At 52.8% G+C, this 16,844-nt stretch overlaps 6 protein-coding genes across 6 annotated transcripts; 2 read left to right on the top strand and 4 right to left on the bottom strand.

The window, feature by feature from the left end:
* Positions 1 to 1,154, top strand: HD553DRAFT_287132 (uncharacterized protein). The gene is made up of 2 exons (XM_046178277.1): positions 1 to 202; positions 278 to 1,154. Exons 1-2 carry the CDS (start codon positions 142 to 144, stop codon positions 1,099 to 1,101), a joined length of 885 nt encoding a protein of 294 aa, XP_046034683.1. The 5' UTR covers positions 1 to 141; the 3' UTR covers positions 1,102 to 1,154.
* Positions 1,155 to 4,582, bottom strand: HD553DRAFT_315542 (Mycolic acid cyclopropane synthetase-domain-containing protein). The gene is made up of 11 exons (XM_046180500.1): positions 4,275 to 4,582; positions 3,959 to 4,198; positions 3,220 to 3,841; positions 2,910 to 3,158; positions 2,450 to 2,823; positions 2,196 to 2,368; positions 2,087 to 2,119; positions 1,840 to 1,940; positions 1,630 to 1,768; positions 1,539 to 1,545; positions 1,155 to 1,464 (listed from the first exon to the last, which is right to left on the bottom strand). The coding sequence occupies exons 2-11, from the start codon at positions 4,123 to 4,125 to the stop codon at positions 1,362 to 1,364; spliced, it is 1,968 nt and encodes a 655-aa protein (XP_046034682.1). The 5' UTR covers positions 4,126 to 4,198; positions 4,275 to 4,582; the 3' UTR covers positions 1,155 to 1,361.
* Positions 4,583 to 4,839: 257 nt separating this feature from the next.
* Positions 4,840 to 9,144, bottom strand: HD553DRAFT_315538 (uncharacterized protein). Its single transcript, XM_046180499.1, has 12 exons — positions 8,969 to 9,144; positions 8,805 to 8,904; positions 7,787 to 8,730; positions 7,300 to 7,716; positions 7,117 to 7,229; positions 6,924 to 7,056; positions 6,764 to 6,854; positions 6,584 to 6,681; positions 6,103 to 6,522; positions 5,557 to 6,028; positions 5,242 to 5,454; positions 4,840 to 5,154 (listed from the first exon to the last, which is right to left on the bottom strand). The coding sequence occupies exons 1-12, from the start codon at positions 8,969 to 8,971 to the stop codon at positions 4,994 to 4,996; spliced, it is 3,165 nt and encodes a 1,054-aa protein (XP_046034681.1). The 5' UTR covers positions 8,972 to 9,144; the 3' UTR covers positions 4,840 to 4,993.
* Positions 9,145 to 9,168: 24 nt separating this feature from the next.
* Positions 9,169 to 10,792, bottom strand: HD553DRAFT_315536 (chromatin associated protein KTI12). The gene is made up of 4 exons (XM_046180498.1): positions 10,501 to 10,792; positions 10,194 to 10,434; positions 9,898 to 10,120; positions 9,169 to 9,820 (listed from the first exon to the last, which is right to left on the bottom strand). Exons 1-4 carry the CDS (start codon positions 10,670 to 10,672, stop codon positions 9,455 to 9,457), a joined length of 1,002 nt encoding a protein of 333 aa, XP_046034680.1. The 5' UTR covers positions 10,673 to 10,792; the 3' UTR covers positions 9,169 to 9,454.
* A 160-nt stretch (positions 10,793 to 10,952) lies between these two features.
* Positions 10,953 to 13,234, bottom strand: HD553DRAFT_315534 (uncharacterized protein). Its single transcript, XM_046180497.1, has 5 exons — positions 13,012 to 13,234; positions 12,779 to 12,899; positions 11,337 to 12,678; positions 11,224 to 11,274; positions 10,953 to 11,146 (listed from the first exon to the last, which is right to left on the bottom strand). Exons 1-5 carry the CDS (start codon positions 13,045 to 13,047, stop codon positions 11,116 to 11,118), a joined length of 1,581 nt encoding a protein of 526 aa, XP_046034679.1. The 5' UTR covers positions 13,048 to 13,234; the 3' UTR covers positions 10,953 to 11,115.
* Positions 13,235 to 13,310: 76 nt separating this feature from the next.
* Positions 13,311 to 16,366, top strand: HD553DRAFT_315530 (diacylglycerol acyltransferase-domain-containing protein). Its single transcript, XM_046180496.1, has 17 exons — positions 13,311 to 13,856; positions 13,945 to 14,049; positions 14,186 to 14,313; positions 14,395 to 14,410; positions 14,498 to 14,507; positions 14,582 to 14,633; positions 14,712 to 14,753; positions 14,825 to 14,878; positions 14,954 to 15,173; positions 15,248 to 15,287; positions 15,354 to 15,367; positions 15,437 to 15,526; positions 15,611 to 15,621; positions 15,692 to 15,708; positions 15,788 to 15,815; positions 15,883 to 15,973; positions 16,037 to 16,366. The coding sequence occupies exons 1-17, from the start codon at positions 13,459 to 13,461 to the stop codon at positions 16,101 to 16,103; spliced, it is 1,383 nt and encodes a 460-aa protein (XP_046034678.1). The 5' UTR covers positions 13,311 to 13,458; the 3' UTR covers positions 16,104 to 16,366.
* The last annotated feature ends 478 nt before the right edge of the window (positions 16,367 to 16,844 follow it).

Below are 16,844 nucleotides of genomic sequence, written 5' to 3'. Positions count from 1 at the left end.
CATCGAGCGGCGGCCGACCTATACTACTTGCTGCGCGCTGCGTATGTCCTGTGCTACGTATAAGATCAGCTGCTTTGACGAACAACTTTCACCTCACTACTCAACCACCTGCCACTTGCTGCATTCAAAAAACGAGCAATCATGTCCTCCATCTTCTCTGGTCCTGCTCGAGCGTTGGTCGTAGGCGGAACGTCGGGTATCGGTAGGTATCGATGAACGAGAATCACACTCTAAGATAATCGCTAACCATGATGCGCCTTGCTCCACTGTCCACCAGGTGCCGCCATCGCCAGCAACCTCGCTCGATCCTTACCCTCTACCTCCAAGCTCACCATCGCCGGACGAAATAAGTCCTCTGTCGATGAACTCATATCACAATACCCGGGCACGGACTTCCAACCGATCAACGCGTTCTTGATGAAAGATGTCAAGCGGTTCTGCGCCGAATACGCTTCCCACGTCCGGTCATCTTCTTCCGACTTGAAAGAGGTCGATATACTCGTTCTCACTCAGGGGATCCTGACGTTACAAGGCAGGACCCCGACCGCACCCGAGAATATCGATCAGAAGATGGCCCTGCATTATTACTCGAGAATGCTCATCGTCCGAGAACTCGAACCCATTCTTTCACCCAAAGCGCTAGTCCTCTCCGTCCTGGATGGTCGGGGTTCGAACATTCACGATGGTGGTATCAAGTGGTCAGACCTCGACCTGGCTCAACCTGGCAGTTACGGAGTCCCGGCTGCCGCTAGACATTGTCAGGCGATGAACGACGGTATGCTCCAGGCATTCGCCCAGCGTCACGGATCCGAGGGCAGGACGTTCGTTCACGCCTACCCCGGTTTCGTCTCCACACCGCTGTTGACCAAGAACATGCCGCTCTACGCTAAGCTTCCCATGAAGCTCATCGGCGCGGTCATGTCGGTCCCCCCGGAAACCTGTGCCGAGCGCTTGTTGCAAGGATCAGCAGACGTGCACGCAAAGGGTCGGGGCAACTTCAACATTGACGATAAGGGCAGAGAGGTGCAAAAGATGCCTGCGACCAAGGAGCAGATGGACAAGCTGTGGGAACATACGTGGGGTCTCGTCGATCGGCAGTAGACCCGCTAGAGCGCTCTTGCACGACAGGACAATTGTATCTAGGTATATTGAGACCACGCCGTAATCTTTTTCGAGCTTGTACACTACACATAACCGATATAATCCCCTTGCACCCAAAACCATCCGGAATAGTCAACAGATCGTCCGACCAAAATCGTTCCATCAGTTTCCCCAGGTATTCTTTCCGATCCCTCATCTATCCACCCCTTGTACCCGTCTAGCCCAAAAATCCTATCCATACACCGACACGCTCATCTATCTCAAGCGTAAACGTCGCTCCCGAAAGCCCGGTTTCCTTCCCGGGACAGGCTGAAGATGTGATCCCCAATAAGACGTTCGGCGAATCCGATCTCGCAGTAGACGCTGAAAGTGGAGTACGATAGTGATTGGTCAGTACGAGCGGCGGAATGGTTATCTGTTCAGGCATTGCAACTCACAAGTAGTCTGAGAGCGCACAAGAACGAACAACCACGATGATTAGCATGACGAGACATATGGGCGAAATTACTAAAAGAACTACCGGCTTACAGATCCATTTCCGCTTGAACACCTCGACATCGGCTGGTGACATTTCCGGGTGCTCGTCCCGCAACGCCGGCCTGATATCACGATCAAAGTTTTTCAAGAACCTCAACCTCCATTCTCGCAAGGTCCTCGCGTAGTGTGGCTGCGTGCAGAAGCAACCAAGATATGTCAGTGGAAATACGGGAAGAGAATGATTTGAGGGCGAGTACATACGCCGATGTTGACTATCGAGTCGATGGTGAGTCTGTTCTGACTACCCTTGCTGATCATCTCTGAGGTATAAGCGACGCTAGGCAAGAATCCACCTGGGAAGACTATGAGAGTGAAGACGGAGAAGGTCAGTCAGATCCAGATCAATACCTTTGTTCAAGTCGTATAGCAGACAAACGCACTGCAAAAGAGGTCAGAATCGACGAGATTAGCTCAGGCAACATTACATCGCGATCTCGGAATGCTCACCTCCACTTTTGGATGAAATCCGCATTATTCGAATCTGTCCCGCAAGATTGTCATCATCAGCACTCCGCGGACCTCCACCCACAAGGGGAAGTGACCCGGACTCGACTCACAGTTCTCAAACCTGGACTCTGGGATGGTGATGACCTGGAACACGGCCACCCCACTCTCGTTCAACACCTCGTCGATCATCTTGAAGTACGGCTCGATGTATTCCTTGCCGACGGCTTCGAGCATCTCGACAGAGACGAGCCGGTCGAACGAGTGTTTCCACGATTCCGGAATGCTGCACGTAGAATTGTCAGGTCAGAGAGATCAGCAAGACCGACCTGGCTATCGAAATTGATGATGGAATGCTCGGACGTACCTCCTGAAATCCATCAAGTGCACCTTGATACTATCTTGCAGTCCCGCCTTCCGGATCCTCTCCTCAGCCAAAACCTTTTGCTGCGTACTCAGAGTCAACGTGTCCACCGTACACCCCGTCAACCTCACAGCCTCGATGGCCATGCTCCCCCATCCGCTGCCAATCTCCAGTACCCGATGACCACGCCTGATCTTGGCTTTCCTGATGATATGGTGCAATTTGGCATACTGAGCCGTCTCGAGCGCGTCGGTAGTGGCGTGGGATGCTTCAGAGGGGTAAGAGTCGGGCTGGTAAATCGGGTTGAATTCGTTGTTCTCGAGCGAAGAGGAGAGGTCGCCATCGAGCGTCGGGAAGATGGCACAAGAGTAGGTCATCTGAAGACGAACGTTGTAGTCAGTCTCCTCGAATCCGCTTCGAGATGCGACGACCTGATGTATATCCAAAGAGCTTCGCCACTCACGTCGGCGCTCAAGAAGCTCGCAAACATCCGATTACTGATATCGTAATGCGCCCTGATATTCCCCACACTGTTCCTCACGCTATTCACCACGCTCGAATTTGTCGTGTAATTTCCGATCGTGGAAAAGATCGTAGCGGGCAGAGAATTGAGTCCACCGGTGATCCCCCTTGATGAGGAAGAGGCGTTGGGATGGGCGAGGTGGTAGGCGTACGAAGAGGTCGAGGCCGGGTGGTCGGACCTGATGGCGATCTGCGAGAAAGAGCTCGGGTCAACGAGGCTCAATTCGTGATACTCTAGTCTACAGACGTACCTTGAAGAGCTCCAACAACTCCTCCCCCTCCCTGACTCCCTTCAACCCATCGACGACCGCGTTCCCGTAATACCCCTCGTCCAACCTCTGTCCCTTCACATCCCCATCATCGATCGTGATTCCTGCCATCGTGACCTCGACCTCGGCTTCAGATCCGGTGTAATAGATATCACACTCTCCAGCCATATAAGCCTCTGCGAACCCAAGGTCCCCGGAGAGCAAGAGCCTCAAGAAGAACGTCGAGCTCTTCACCCGGATGGTCACGGGGACCGGCTGGTCTTCTTCCCTCACACCTTCATCACCGACGGAGAAAGACCCGACGAGATCCAACCGGGATCCTTTTCCCCGGAATCCCTCGTCGACCGAAGTAGGAGGCGTAGAGACGCCCGATTGTGTCCCATTCGTCTGAGTTCCGAATTGAGAGTCTTCACCTCCGCGGGAAGAAGAGCCGGAAGAGATTGGGTATTCATATTTACCCGTCCGCCTGCTGGTCTGGTTCTCGTTGATAGCGATAGTCGACGCAGTATTCTTGCTAGGTCGAGGGGATGGGCCGAAGGTATACGTCTTGTTTGAAGGGAGGACGAGGGTGAGTTGCCCGTATTGGACTTGTTTCTGCATGACCCTATTGTGAATCATCGTAAACGAAACCGCAAGAAGCAGCGGATTGTCATATCAGCTAACCCGTCTCTACCGCCGCTGAATATGGAAAGACCAGCTTTGAGGACATGCCGAAACTCACCTGATCAACCCCTTCTCCAAGACCTTTCCTACGACAGGATTCCCCGCTACGGTACCCCCGACGAGCACGATGGTGTCCTTGGCGAGGTTGACGGCTCCGTTTCCTACACCCTGGGCGAGGTGCAAGCCCGAGGTGAGCGGCGAGGTGAGAGTGCTGAGGACGGTCATCTTCGAAAACGTTTGTGCTGAGATTTCGTTCTGGTTTGCGGTTTTGTTTGGCGAGGTTGAGCTCCCGGGTTTGCTGACATACAGGCAGACAGGTACTCGTCAGTACAGCAAAAGACTGTTGACAACAGTATGAAGGAGGTTATACTCACTGTCTGTCTTGACTTCAAACTATATTCTTAGCACAATGCTCTCGGCGGAATGTACTGCGTTCCGAGCGGAATGACCTGGATGCTAACGTTATATGACGTGTAGAGAGGCCTCGTTTCTCCCCTTTTCCTTTCCTTTGATACGAGATCCGTTTGATATTATAAAGTCCAGGAGAAGAAGGTTGAAGGTCGAGAAGCAGCGAAGCAGAAAGTGAGAGCCGGATCACCTATCTAATCGTCGAGGATATGAAGGATGAGCCCGCTCATGTCCATGCATGGCACGGTCCTGGCAATGGCCGCTCGTGTAATCGCTCTGATGCCCGTCTCTCACACACACACTCGCGGCGATCGATCGAGAACCAGGCCAGCCAAGGAACTGCGGAAACAAAATCACCCCTACCTCGGCAACAACCCACTCGCCGCGCGTCGCCCCTGACAATCTTCCGGTGCAAAAGCCCCTCACGTCACTGTCCTCGGCAAGTTGATCGGCAGGGTGGCGACGCGAAACACGTTTCAGATCTGTTCGAAGATCAAAGATCGAAGCGATGTGTTCCGACACATCATGCAATTTCATTGACATTCATAAAATTCATAGGTCCTCGTAATCTATTGCTCGTATAAGTATTCGCCAATCGCACATGTTATACCTGTATCTCGTAAATATTTCCCCAATCCTCGTAAGCCACAATTCACTCCTTCTTCGTCTTCCCCCCGACCCTGGATCAAATCGGCACTCTGCCCCAGACGACCCTCTCCCCACCCATATCCCTATCAACCACCGACCCTTGCAGAAACCCATCCGGCATCGATCCTCGAGCCATGATATGCAGCAAGAGGTACCGGGCAAAGGAATCTTGAGAAGGGGGTGCGTATTCTTGGGCCACTTTCGGGTGAAAGATTTCGATTTCGAAGGTCAGCGTCGAGGGGCAAACGAAATATCAAAACCCCAGGACGCAAGCTCAAGACTCACGCATCCACCCCAAGATGACCGCAGGCAATACCAAGCAGATCGTCTTGATCCAGCTCAACGTCCCGCTCTTCCTCTTCACCTCGACGTCGTTGTGTGTCGGAACTCGAGCAGCGATCTCAGAGGTCAAATCTGGCCTGACAATGTCCTCGACCTCGACTTTAGCTTCAGCATCGGTGATCGACACCGCGGGGTCGGAAGGATTCTTTTCCCTCTCTGAACCACATCAAAATGTCTCGTCAGCATCTCAATTCGACCGACATCTTCTACCCCGGAAATAGAGGAGCAAAAACGACAAGATCAAGTATCCCAACTTACCCTCGCTTAATCGTCCGATGACCTGTTCTTGCCTGACCTTCAGAGCCTCTTCCAAGACCTCGCACCGAACGCCCACCTCGGCACACAACCCCGCGTACATCTGTGCGATCTTGGCCATACCTTCCAACGTCCCGTCCGCCGTATCATCAGCACGACCATGTCCATGACCGTCATCGGAAGAGGCCGAATTGGGCCCAGAGCCAGAGTCGGTCAGGGGGACCAACTTCGGATGAACCTTCTCGATAGCACTGGAGACGATCTCGCTCTCCGGCCTAGGCGTATAGGGGGGCAACATCGCGCCCAAGTTGTGAGACTCGTCCGTCTGGCTGAACGCATCCGCCATGGCTCGGGACGGAGGTGGAGAGGTCGAACGGTCCGTGTAACTGATGGTGCGGTCGGTATGGTGGATCTCTTCTGCTATGGCGGGTTGATCGGCCTTGCTTGTTTGTTGTTGGCTCGTCGTGCGGGGTCGCTATGGAGCATGAGGATATCAAATCAGCAAGGCCGTTCTGAGTTATAACGGGAAGCGCTAATACGGAGGCTTACTACGACCCGCCTGACCGTGGTAGTATGGTAGATCGTCGTCACACCGTCTTCACCTTGGACATATTCCTCCCGGCCGCCGGCCGCTGCCTCTTGCTCCTCTTCGTCATCCTCTTCATCGAGTCCATCACCCAACTCGGTAGCCAAACTTCTCTTCGCCCTCGCGGTCATTCCACCCACACCACCCCCTAATACCGCATCTCCATTCCCGAACGCGCTCGTCTCGGTGCCTCCCCTGGCATGCGAATGGCTCAGTCTCAACCTCAGATCCCCGACCTCTTGGTTCAGATTATTGATCGTCTCTTGTAGCTCGTCTTGTTGCTGCAACTGCTGCTTCAGCTCGCGATTGTGCTGACGCACGCTGTCCAGCTGGGTTGTGTTTTGGTCGTATCGTTGGGACAAGTCTTGCAGGTCCCTCGCAAGCTGTCCACAGGTGTGCGCCTGGTCAGCTCGGACGGCATGGATTTCGAGTAGGTCATCTTACCGAATCCTTATCCTCCTTGAGTTCGCTTAGATCGCTCATCAGATTCGAAATTTCATCCTCCTTATCCCTGATCGCCCGCGTCAAGTCTTGTACCTCGTCTATCGAGGCCAGTGCGTTGATTGTATCGTCGGGTTAGCTACATATTCATCAAGTTTGCCGATGGTGCTTCTGTGAACGCACCTTTCAGCTTATTATTCGTCGATGTCGAGCTGGCCAAAGCAGACTTTAGATCTCTCAGCTGTTCCTGCGTTGTCGATAGTTTGTGCTCCAGCTGAACTCGAGGTCTCGTATCAGCAAACATCCTTTGCGAGACGAGCGACTCAGTACCGTTATCTCTCACCTCGGTCAGCGCCGTCTGGTTTTCCCTATCCTTCGCTTTGATCTCCCTCTCCAACCTCTTCTTTTCGGTCGTCTCGTCCCTGAGGTTGTTCTCCAGATCGAGCATCCTCCCTTGCATCGTTTCGTTGTCATTACTACAACGCGATACGTTACAGCCGACGATTCTACGAAATCTGATCTCGTTCCAGACTCACCCTTGCGCAGTCAACTTGTCCTCCAAGACCCGGTTCTTGTTGTTCAATTCTTGGTTCTCGCCTTCGAGCTGGTCCACCTTGGCCCTGATGACCATCGAACTCGTCGAATCCGTCTGTTGGATATCTCAAAGCGAATCAGCGACGGTCGAAGTTGTGCAAGTTGGAATGCAGACGGAAACTGACCGAAATCCTCTTCATCCTCTCGCCACTAATTTTCCTCCTCCTGCCTCCTACGCCCTCTCCGTAATCCATCCCATACATGTTGTACCCATCGTCTAAGCTGGCCATCCCCGCGTTCAGATCCATAGTGGTATCCGCGATACTACCCCTGCCCATCCTAGAGATGTCGGCCTCGGCCTGAACGATCCCGGGCTCATACTCCTCCGCCGTCTGGGTCAACTCGCCGACAAACGATTGATCATCCAGCAAGGAGACGTCGGGAAGTTTCATCTCCTTCAAATCGGGTGAGCCGGGAGTAGCGGGGCTGCTACCCGAGCTCGAGCGGGGAAAAGCTAAAGGTTGTTTACGTTGAGCCGAGGTCTGGCGGGGAGGTCGGGGACGGTTCAGTCCCGGTTGCGAGCGGTTCGAAGTAGAGTGTCTCTGACGAGCATCAAGTGAGTTTTGATATTAGCTCGATGTTACGGCTGTAAATTCTGTGTCTGCAACTCACCTCGTGCTTGTCAAACACCATATCTCCATCGACGATCGTCTCCTGACTCTCCCTCCTCGACCTAGCCACCGAAGGAGGCCGCGATATCCCTCCGATCCCAGTGCTATACCCAACTCCCATTCCGAACGAAGCACCCGGCGCGGGCTGCCCGATCCTGGTCGACCCATCTGCCGATCCTGATCTAGCCCTTCCGCTTTTGGCTTTACCCGGACTCCCAAAGGCGAACGATGAAGGTGGAGCCGTGCCCCTGGAGCCGGAAGCCACGGGTTGAGCGACGGCGGGCCTGGAAGGGTCAGACCTTCGACTGGCTCGAGGGATCCCTGATGTAAATGTCGCGCTGGGTGGGGAGAGGATGCGTTCGGTGGGGAAAGAGACGCCCTGAGCGGTCTTTGCACGGTGTCGTGCTAGATGTTCCGGGGTTGTCGGAATGTTGGTATTGATCGACAGGCGAGATGCGGAACGTTTCTCCAACCTCGAGGTGGGTCTGGATGGTTCAGCTTCATCAACCTGCGAGATGATGCTGAGATCGCCACCGAGAGGTTCTTTTTCGTTGACCAACAAGCTCTCTTCGACGTCCATCTCGCTTCCATCCGAGCTCGAGTTGTCGTTCATCCCTCGAATGCGGTATTCGTTGCTAGTCCTTCTCCTCCCTTGCAAATCCTTGAAGGAGGAAGGCGGCGCGTTCTTCGTATCGTCATCCTCCTTGCCATGTTTGAGCTTGTCACCGAAGACCTCCTTGATGCTATCGTCCGACTTGTCATGATTTCCCTCACTTTCTGATGTCATCCGGTCGGCTTCCATCTGCAACATCTTGATGATCTGGATAGCATTGTCTTTGGGCGTCTCGTCATTCGCGCACTTGTTGAAAAAGGCCTGGGTCCGCTCCCTCTCGTTCAAATTGAAGAAGAGTTCGGAACCTCGAGCTCTCTCGAAAGATTCAATAACTGTCATTCGATAAGACGCGTCTTGTCGTCAGCTCCGTGTCAAGGTCAATCCAAGAATTTTTGTTGCGACTTGCCGTTCATCAGATTCCCAAACTTGATCGTCGGTTCTGACAACAGAGCGTCCAACAGCTCGGTTTCCGCTCTGTCGTCTTTCATCTTGCCCACTTCTTGACTCTGCAAAGATTTGGCAACGATAAGTTAGCTTCTCCCTATGGGTTTTCGTCAGGTGGGAACGCACCATTCTGAAGAAGATGACGAGACCTTCCGATCAATTCTCGCAAGTGTGTTGGCCGTGTTTTGGATATGTGGTCGAGGCTTTCGAGTAGAGTGTGAGGTGTCGCTTTACAGAGTATCTTGAGCTCGCTCGCTGTTGATGTAACGATTCAGTGAAGTATGGTAGCTGTGAAGATGAAGGGTCTGTCTTGACCGAAAGGTAGGTCCAAGTCCCAGATCAGTTTGAATCATCAAACAACGATCATCATCAACAAACTCGCGAACCCGGTCATCGCCGGAGAGGGGAAGGGTGACGATGCGCGTCGCCCTGCTGCCTTCCTTTTAATCCCAGCATCGTCGCAAAGACCTATGAACCCTGAACGAGTTTATGCGCAAAGATACAGGAGTATGGCCAGGACGATATAGTAGTCATGTAGATACCCGTACCAAGATATACTCAAAATCCGTCCCATACTGGGAGGACCAACAGTCCCCGCGATGTTCCCAAGGCTCAATGTATGCTACTCCCCCAACACTCCATCAAATACCTAGCGAACCTCTCCGAGATCGCCTCTTCCGTCCATGTTCCCTCCCTCGCCCCTGTACCTCCGCTGACGAGAGCACGTTTCTGAATCCCTTCGAACTGCCGTTTCAGGCGTTGAAGTTCGCTCGGCGAGACCGCTCGCGGTGGGAGGTGGATCAGGAACTTTTCCCCGGGTGACTTCGATTTCGATTTCGAGGTTGAGGAGCCGGTCGTCAGAAGGGGAAAAGCGGGAGAAGGGGATGGGTTCATAGCGAGGTGTGTTTGAAGAGCTGAGAGGAGGGAAGACGTCGTCTTGGTTAAGACCTGCAGGGCGTCCGGTGGAGGTTTTGTCGCCTGTAACATAACAAACGCCAATGCATCGGCGACGAACTTGACATCCCGATACCGCGCAGATCTGCTCGCAGACTCACCTGAGCAACCGCCGCCGTCGGCCCTTTCTTCGCTCCCGTCGTCACAGCAGCCCAAATATCATCCAGAGTCGTATTCCGTCGGAATTCAGCCACCGACTCCCCCTGCACCTCGCCTGACGCGCTTTCGTTCAAGATATCGTCGTCCCACGCTATACTGAATAACGGAGAATCCCATCTGACCATTGAGGAAGGTTCTTCGAACCGCATGAAGAGGTTGTCCAGCCTGATCAATTCGATGATGATATCAATGAGCCTCTGGATGCTCCCAATCAGACACTTTAGCCAGAGGAGCTCACGTTTCTGGCTTGTACCGATCCTCCTCATTCTTCGTTGCTTCAAACCTCCTACACACCTCTTCAGGCGCAGCGACATAACACGTAGCCTGCCGCACCCTCGCTTCCCTAGCCGCACACCAAAGCTGATACCGGAACCCTTTGATGTAGTTGAGACCGTCCAGGATGACCAGGCGTGATGGGGAGAGCATACGAGTGACCTGCGTAAAGACGTGTGCTCGAGCGGGTTTCTCCGTGAGGGAGTCTAAGCTGGGTGGACAAGGTCAGCTTGACGTCGAACCGTTCCGTAATGATAAGACGACCGACTCACTATCATAAGGCTTGCGGCCGTCATAGTCGATATCGTTGATGATAACGACCTCCCGGATCCCATCTACAACTCCGTCGTTCTCTCGTATTCGTCGTTCGTAGTCCGTCTTCATTTGCTCCGCCCGGGTTGATTTCCCGGAAGAAGGGTATCCTGAGATTACGACGAGTGCCATTGTATCGATGTGATGTGTCCAGATCCGCAGGTTTAGGTCGTAGATCGCTGAGGTAATAAACAACAAGCAGGAATGCGCGATGCTCCCAGCGGATATCTGATTGTTAAAGGCGGTTGGTATGGTGTATGGCAAGAGATAAGGCAATGAACTTGTGGCTAAGGTAGAGGAAGGATGATGGTGATGAGGGATATCAACCAAAGTTCGGGAACGCCGGATTTGACGCGGACATCGGCACGTTTCACAAAACGCTCAGATCTCCTCGATCACAATTGGCAAGCAATTCAAGCAATGAGCGAAACTCTCGTCTTTTCCCGCAGCAGAAGCACCATCGCAAGTTTATTATAGGCGAAATCGATACAACCGGCTTGACAAAAGAAATGGCCTCTTGAGTTTGTACTACAACGTTGAAGACCACCATACCACCAGCCTTGTGAGAATGTGAATTATAATACCGACGTCAAGGTCGAATAAGATCTGAAACGACCATAGTAAGCATCGTATAGGGCCACTATCAGCACTTGCGCAAAGCTTGTGCAACTTAGGCCACTTACGAGATGATCACCAAAGACGCTTCAATGACGGCCCACAAGAAAGGAACCCAGCTAAAGTCGGATGCGCTCAAAATTCAGCATCTGATCCTTCGATGGCCGGGTAGCCGACTCACGTAGACATCTCAAACCCGGCGGTGTTATAAACCGCACTCAAAACGAACCCGATGATGGTCGACATGATCACCGCGCTCGTCAAACCCCAGACCGCAAAGAATGGGAAAGGCAGAGCGGCCAGCCAGATTGGAGCGGGTCGGCGGCTGTGCTTTGGTTTAGGTCTTCGTGGAGTGGGGTGTCGGGGTATTTTAGCACCTGTGGTTGTATCGGTGTCGGAACGATGTAAATGGATGTGGTTGGAACGGGGGTGGTTTGGGTCGTGTTCGCGGTGCGAAGAAAAGAAGGACTTGATCGGCCCGAACCGATCATGCTCCTGTCCATCATGTCCATGCTCTCCAAGGGCTCGTTGTGACTTCCCCGTAGAAGCCTCCCGACTTAGATCTTCCTCCCGGTGTAGAGAATACTGCGACTGATTAGGAATCGGTACGTCCGTATGCGAGATCGGCCTGTTAAGGGTCAAGTCCGGATCATCACCATCATCTGTCGCGGAGTAGTCTTGGTCGGGCTCCGGGTCGGGGCTCATCGAAGGCGGAGAAGGTGTCCGAGGCGGTAACCTCAGGAGCGGACCTTTCTTCGGATCCGCGAACGCTTCTGAAGGATGTGTCTCCAGCTCGCTAGATTGGTCCGAATGCGAACTCAACAGCGAATTCGTTTGATGACGTGGGTATTGTTCGTGATGCCGAGGTTTCGGGTGGTGCAAGATCGAGGAGGAAGATCCCCTGGCCGATGGCCCGCCCTGACTTCCGCTGCGGCTCAATCCGCTCTTGGTCGGTCTGAGCGGGATATCGTCCGCCCCCTCTGCGAAATCCATGATCTTCAACCCGTCCGCTCTAGACGCCCGTCTAGACCTTCCCTCCATTCTCTCCTCTTCCGCTGCCTCTACTTCATCTTCCAATGTCCAGAGAGGATCCCTATGCTGCCCCGGTCCTCGGATAGGTCGACCGCCAGACCCCCTCCTAGATCTGGACCTCGACCTCGATCTCTTCCGAAGTCCACCTTTGGCAGCGTCGTTATCGCTAGCCGACCCTTTCCTGCCCTTCCCGATACTATTGTGATCGTCAAGATCGACTTCTCCATCGATGCCCATAGTCATCCCAGATCCCAGTCCGATCCCTAAAGCGCCTTCCTCAGCCACCTCGGTGTTCGTCCTGAAATCCGTCCTCGCCCGTCTGATCTTATTCCTGTCACCTCCGTCAGGGCCGCCGTTGAAAGTGCCAAAAGAACGGACTCCGACGCTAGATGTAGGGGAGAGGAGGGCGACAAAGGTGAACCATGCTCCGGTTAGTCCGAATATAGCGGCGTGGAAGATCATGTGCCAGTAGAGGGTAAAGTGGAAGATGTCTGCGGTTCAAGTAGGTGATATGCGTATCATGTACAGAGAGTCAAGGCCATAAACATAACGAGTCTTCAGGGGAGTCGGAACGTAATGGCCCGGACTTGCCTTCAGCGTAGTACAAGAAATAACCATCGCTAGGTCGACTGAAGTACCCGATGATGTCCGGCCGATAGAGTGATGGGAAGTCTGGCGTCACATATCCCGGTGGAGGATTAACTTGACCGTCCTGAGGAGACGTTGTCAGTCGATTGCAAGTTATATAGAGCGGGAAGAGTACATTAGCCTCAATCTTGGCGAGAGAGTTGCTGCTTGCTTTTGAGAGCTACTGGTACACTTACAGCAGGGTTCGAACCGCCGCTGAAGGCTTGACCCATGGTCAGAGGCTCAGGTGTTGCGGTACGGGTATCAGGTGGCAGGAGCTAGTATTGATAGATGATCGATGATAGAGGATTGTCTTGTGTATTTGCGAACTTGTGGGTGCTTGTGCTGCATAGGTCGAGGACGTCGACAGTCCGGATCTCTTGTGATCGACGTGGTTACGTAATCGACAACCTCGGGCACTCGTCGTCGTCATGAGAACGAGAGGTGTGTATGACGATATCGCGATATATAACTTACATCCCGCAAACGTCTCAACTGTTCAAACATGCAAACTGGAGCATAGGGAACTCTGCCATCGCATTCATCCACAAATCTCGCCATTTACTAGCTCATTAGCAGCCAAATCCCGCTCAAGCGGACGAGCTACCGGCGATTCCGAGCTCATTCCGGTTGACGATCGCATCATGTCATCCGACCTCCTCGGTTCTACCCAGTCTTCGGCATTCCCCTCTGCCACATCCTCGACCGTCTCTTCTCCTCGTCTCCGACATAGATCAGGGTTTGAACTCTCTTTCGATGACGGAGATCTACCTCGCCAGCTTGACCCAAACCATGCCTCCTCCTCAAACATACCTGAACCTAAACCAGCATCTGGATCTGATTCGAAGCGTCCCGACGGCCTAACCCGCGAAGCCTCAACAGACTCCACCAACTCCTTACTAAAAGGAACGACTAACCTCGGGCGAAATGTGATCGAAGGTCTGCAGTTGGATAGCTTGAGGGAGAGGATGAGCAAGTTGCCGAAGATGATGGAGATGCCAGAGATCAAGATGCCGACTCCCAATCTGGACGTCGACGTACAGTGAGTGCGGGCTCATCATATAGACTGTGTCATATCGTATTTCCTAACACTATCACTGATTGATCTGCCATTTCTTCGTTGTAAATAGCTTCGCCCCGCTCTCAATTCCTCTCCAACGTCGAACACAGACGGCCGTTGTCGCAATCTGGTCGTTCCTCTTATTCGCAAGCGTAGTCCTCTTTCTCTTCCTCTGGTAAGCCTTCCTATCTCCTTTCTTCTCTGCGCAAGTAATCGAATACAAACCAAGTCAATCGGCTGACCCTCGATTCTTGCGCACTCTGCTCTCTCATATCGACTCAAATCACGCACGTATGATCCATAATCCACAGCTCGATCCCCCTCTTCTGGCCAATCGTATTCCCTTACCTGATCTTCATGTACATGGACAAGGCGCCGGCTTATGGAGGACGGGTCAGTCGGAAGTTGAGGCGGTCGATCTTCTTTCAACATTTTGCCGGCGAGTCACCAGGTTCATATGGGAGGTTCGAGGTAGCTAAACCTCCTCTGCTTGCTTTGCATTCTTGGGTCGAGGGTTTAGGTTATTACCCCGTCAGGTGAGCTTCGAGCGTGGGGAAGGGTATGATAGTCGAGCGAGATCGCTGATCAGTTTGATGACCCCTATTGTCATGGTCATTGTTCAGCATGATCAAGGTGAGCGACTTCTCGGAGGACCTCACTTCATTCGACGATCAGAACGCTGAAGTACTCAATATTCGGTATTGTAGGAAGCCGAGCTACCTGCGGACAAGCCGTATGTGTTCGGATATCACCCGCATGGTACATAGCCCTTCCGTCGAAGGCTCGACTACCGCAGAACAAAGCTGTATCAAGCTGATATCCTTTGTTTCACCATAGGTATCATCGGGACGGGAGCGTTCGTCAACTTTGCGACGGATGGTAAGCTACATCAAGCAATGTCCCTTTATCAGTGCGGCCGCTTACCATCACACGTTACTTGTAACTCGCAGCAACCGGGTTTTCGGAAAAGTTTCCTGGGATCAAGCCTCATCTCCTTACCTTGAGCAAGTCGGAGAACGCCCTCTGTATCTCGCTGACAAGATGAGCTAACTGTTACAACCCGGTCTTGAACTTCGCAGCCTCCAACTTCAAGATCCCTCTGTACCGGGACATACTCCTCGCCCTGGGCGTCTGTTCCGTCTCCAAGAAATCATGCTCAAACATCCTGCGCAAAGGTCCCGGGAACAGCATCACCATCGTCGTCGGCGGAGCTGCGGAAAGCTTGGCGGCTCACCCGGGAACGAACGATTTGACCTTGAAGAAGCGGTTGGGGTTCATCAAGCTGGCTGTCAGGGAAGGGTGAGTCGATGATCGAAGAGGCGGGATCTGAAAGGATTGGATAGAGCAGGCTGATTTCGAGGAAATCTGGGTAGAGCTGGGTTGGTCCCCGTGTTTTCGTTTGGAGAGAATGACGTGAGTGGGGAGACTTCCCCAATCCGCGCTGTGTCTGTTTACTGAAACTCTCGCTGCTGCGATCAGGTCTACGAACAATTGTGGGTTGTCCTTTCGCCTTATATAGGCAATTCAATGCCCTCTGAAGCTGATCGTTGCGGTAACCGTAGGGCAAACAATCGAGGTACGACCGTCTACAAGCTTCAGAAGAAGTTTCAAAAGGTGTTCGGATTCACGTTGCCCTTGTTTCACGGTCGAGGGTGAGCTGCTACTTGATGCGAATGCCGTTTGCATGAAGTACTAACGTTGGGATGGTTTGCGAACCTGGGTCTGGCCATCGATAGCGTTTTCAACTGTGAGTTTGAGCTTCAAGGTAATTTCAAGGTGGGCTAGGCTGACTGGGATTCACCATTACTTGCGAGTAGATAACCTCGGTCTAATGGTGAGTGGACTATTTACCATCCGCTATCGGTTGTTGCGCTCAGAAGCTGATTTATCTACCTTTCTGCCTGCCGCCACAGCCTTTCCGGCATCCGATCGTATCTGTCGGTAAGTCAAAATTCACATCGCGGGAGGCGGATAGTGCTGCTAGAGCTAAAGGTACCGTTCATCACAGTTGGTCGGCCGATCATCGTCAAGCAGAACCAGAACCCTTCGAACGAAGAATTACATGATTACCAGAAACAATACATCGACGAACTCATGCGGTGAGTAGATCTCGGAGTCGAACCCCAAGTCATCGAGACTGAACATGCACTTTGTCATCGCAGCATCTGGAACAGGTACAAAGACGTCTACGCGCGAAATCGGACGAGAGAGCTGAGACTGGTCGAGTAGACGTTCGATCCCTCACCACAGTCTGTATATCGTTTCAAATTCACCTAGATGGTTTCTCACATGTAGCGATTAGCGTCTGCGTCCCCCAAGGTCGAGTCGATCTTGTGTGTCTTATTACGATTATAGAATACGGGTTTGCGAGACGGTAGCCGTACAGCTGGTCTTGCAACGCCTGGATACGCCTGTCATATCCCCATAGTCACGGAGTCCTCGTCAGCTCTTGTCGTATGGGACAGTTAGATTTGCCGGTTTCATGGCGCGAAGATGCTATTCCCTCATGCAATTCAGTATTGAGAAATCGTACGGCAGAAATCAACTTCGGGAAGTACCTTATTACATCAACACTGATACTCGTCCAACAGTCCCTTCCTCTTCAAGCCATGTCTTGATTCCCCAGATATCACCGAAATCGAGTGATGCCATCAGTCTCCCTCGCGATCATCATGATCATCGGGCTTCTTTGCCACGCGATGCCGCGTTTCAAGTTGATCCGCGCGGCGGCGTGGCGTGTGGCGGCGGGGGACTTCGGCACGAGCAAATCGCTGATCACACGCGATTGTTTCTACCCGGGCGTATAGGCGAGTCGGACTGATCATCGCATCCTTTGACCCCTTTGATAAGGTTTCAACGGGTTCCTCCCGCTTCCAGCCTGTGCCCTTCTCCCTTTGATGATCAAAATGTCTTTGATGCGGAGAAGGGATGATGATGATGATGATGATGATCAAAACAACAGTTCTAACG

The sequence above is a fragment of the Filobasidium floriforme genome, assembly GCF_021052385.1.
Source record: "Filobasidium floriforme strain CBS 6241 chromosome Unknown HD553scaffold_18, whole genome shotgun sequence".
NCBI classification, from domain to species: Eukaryota; Fungi; Basidiomycota; class Tremellomycetes; order Filobasidiales; family Filobasidiaceae; genus Filobasidium; species Filobasidium floriforme.
This window is presented reverse-complemented; position numbering and strand designations above follow the sequence as displayed.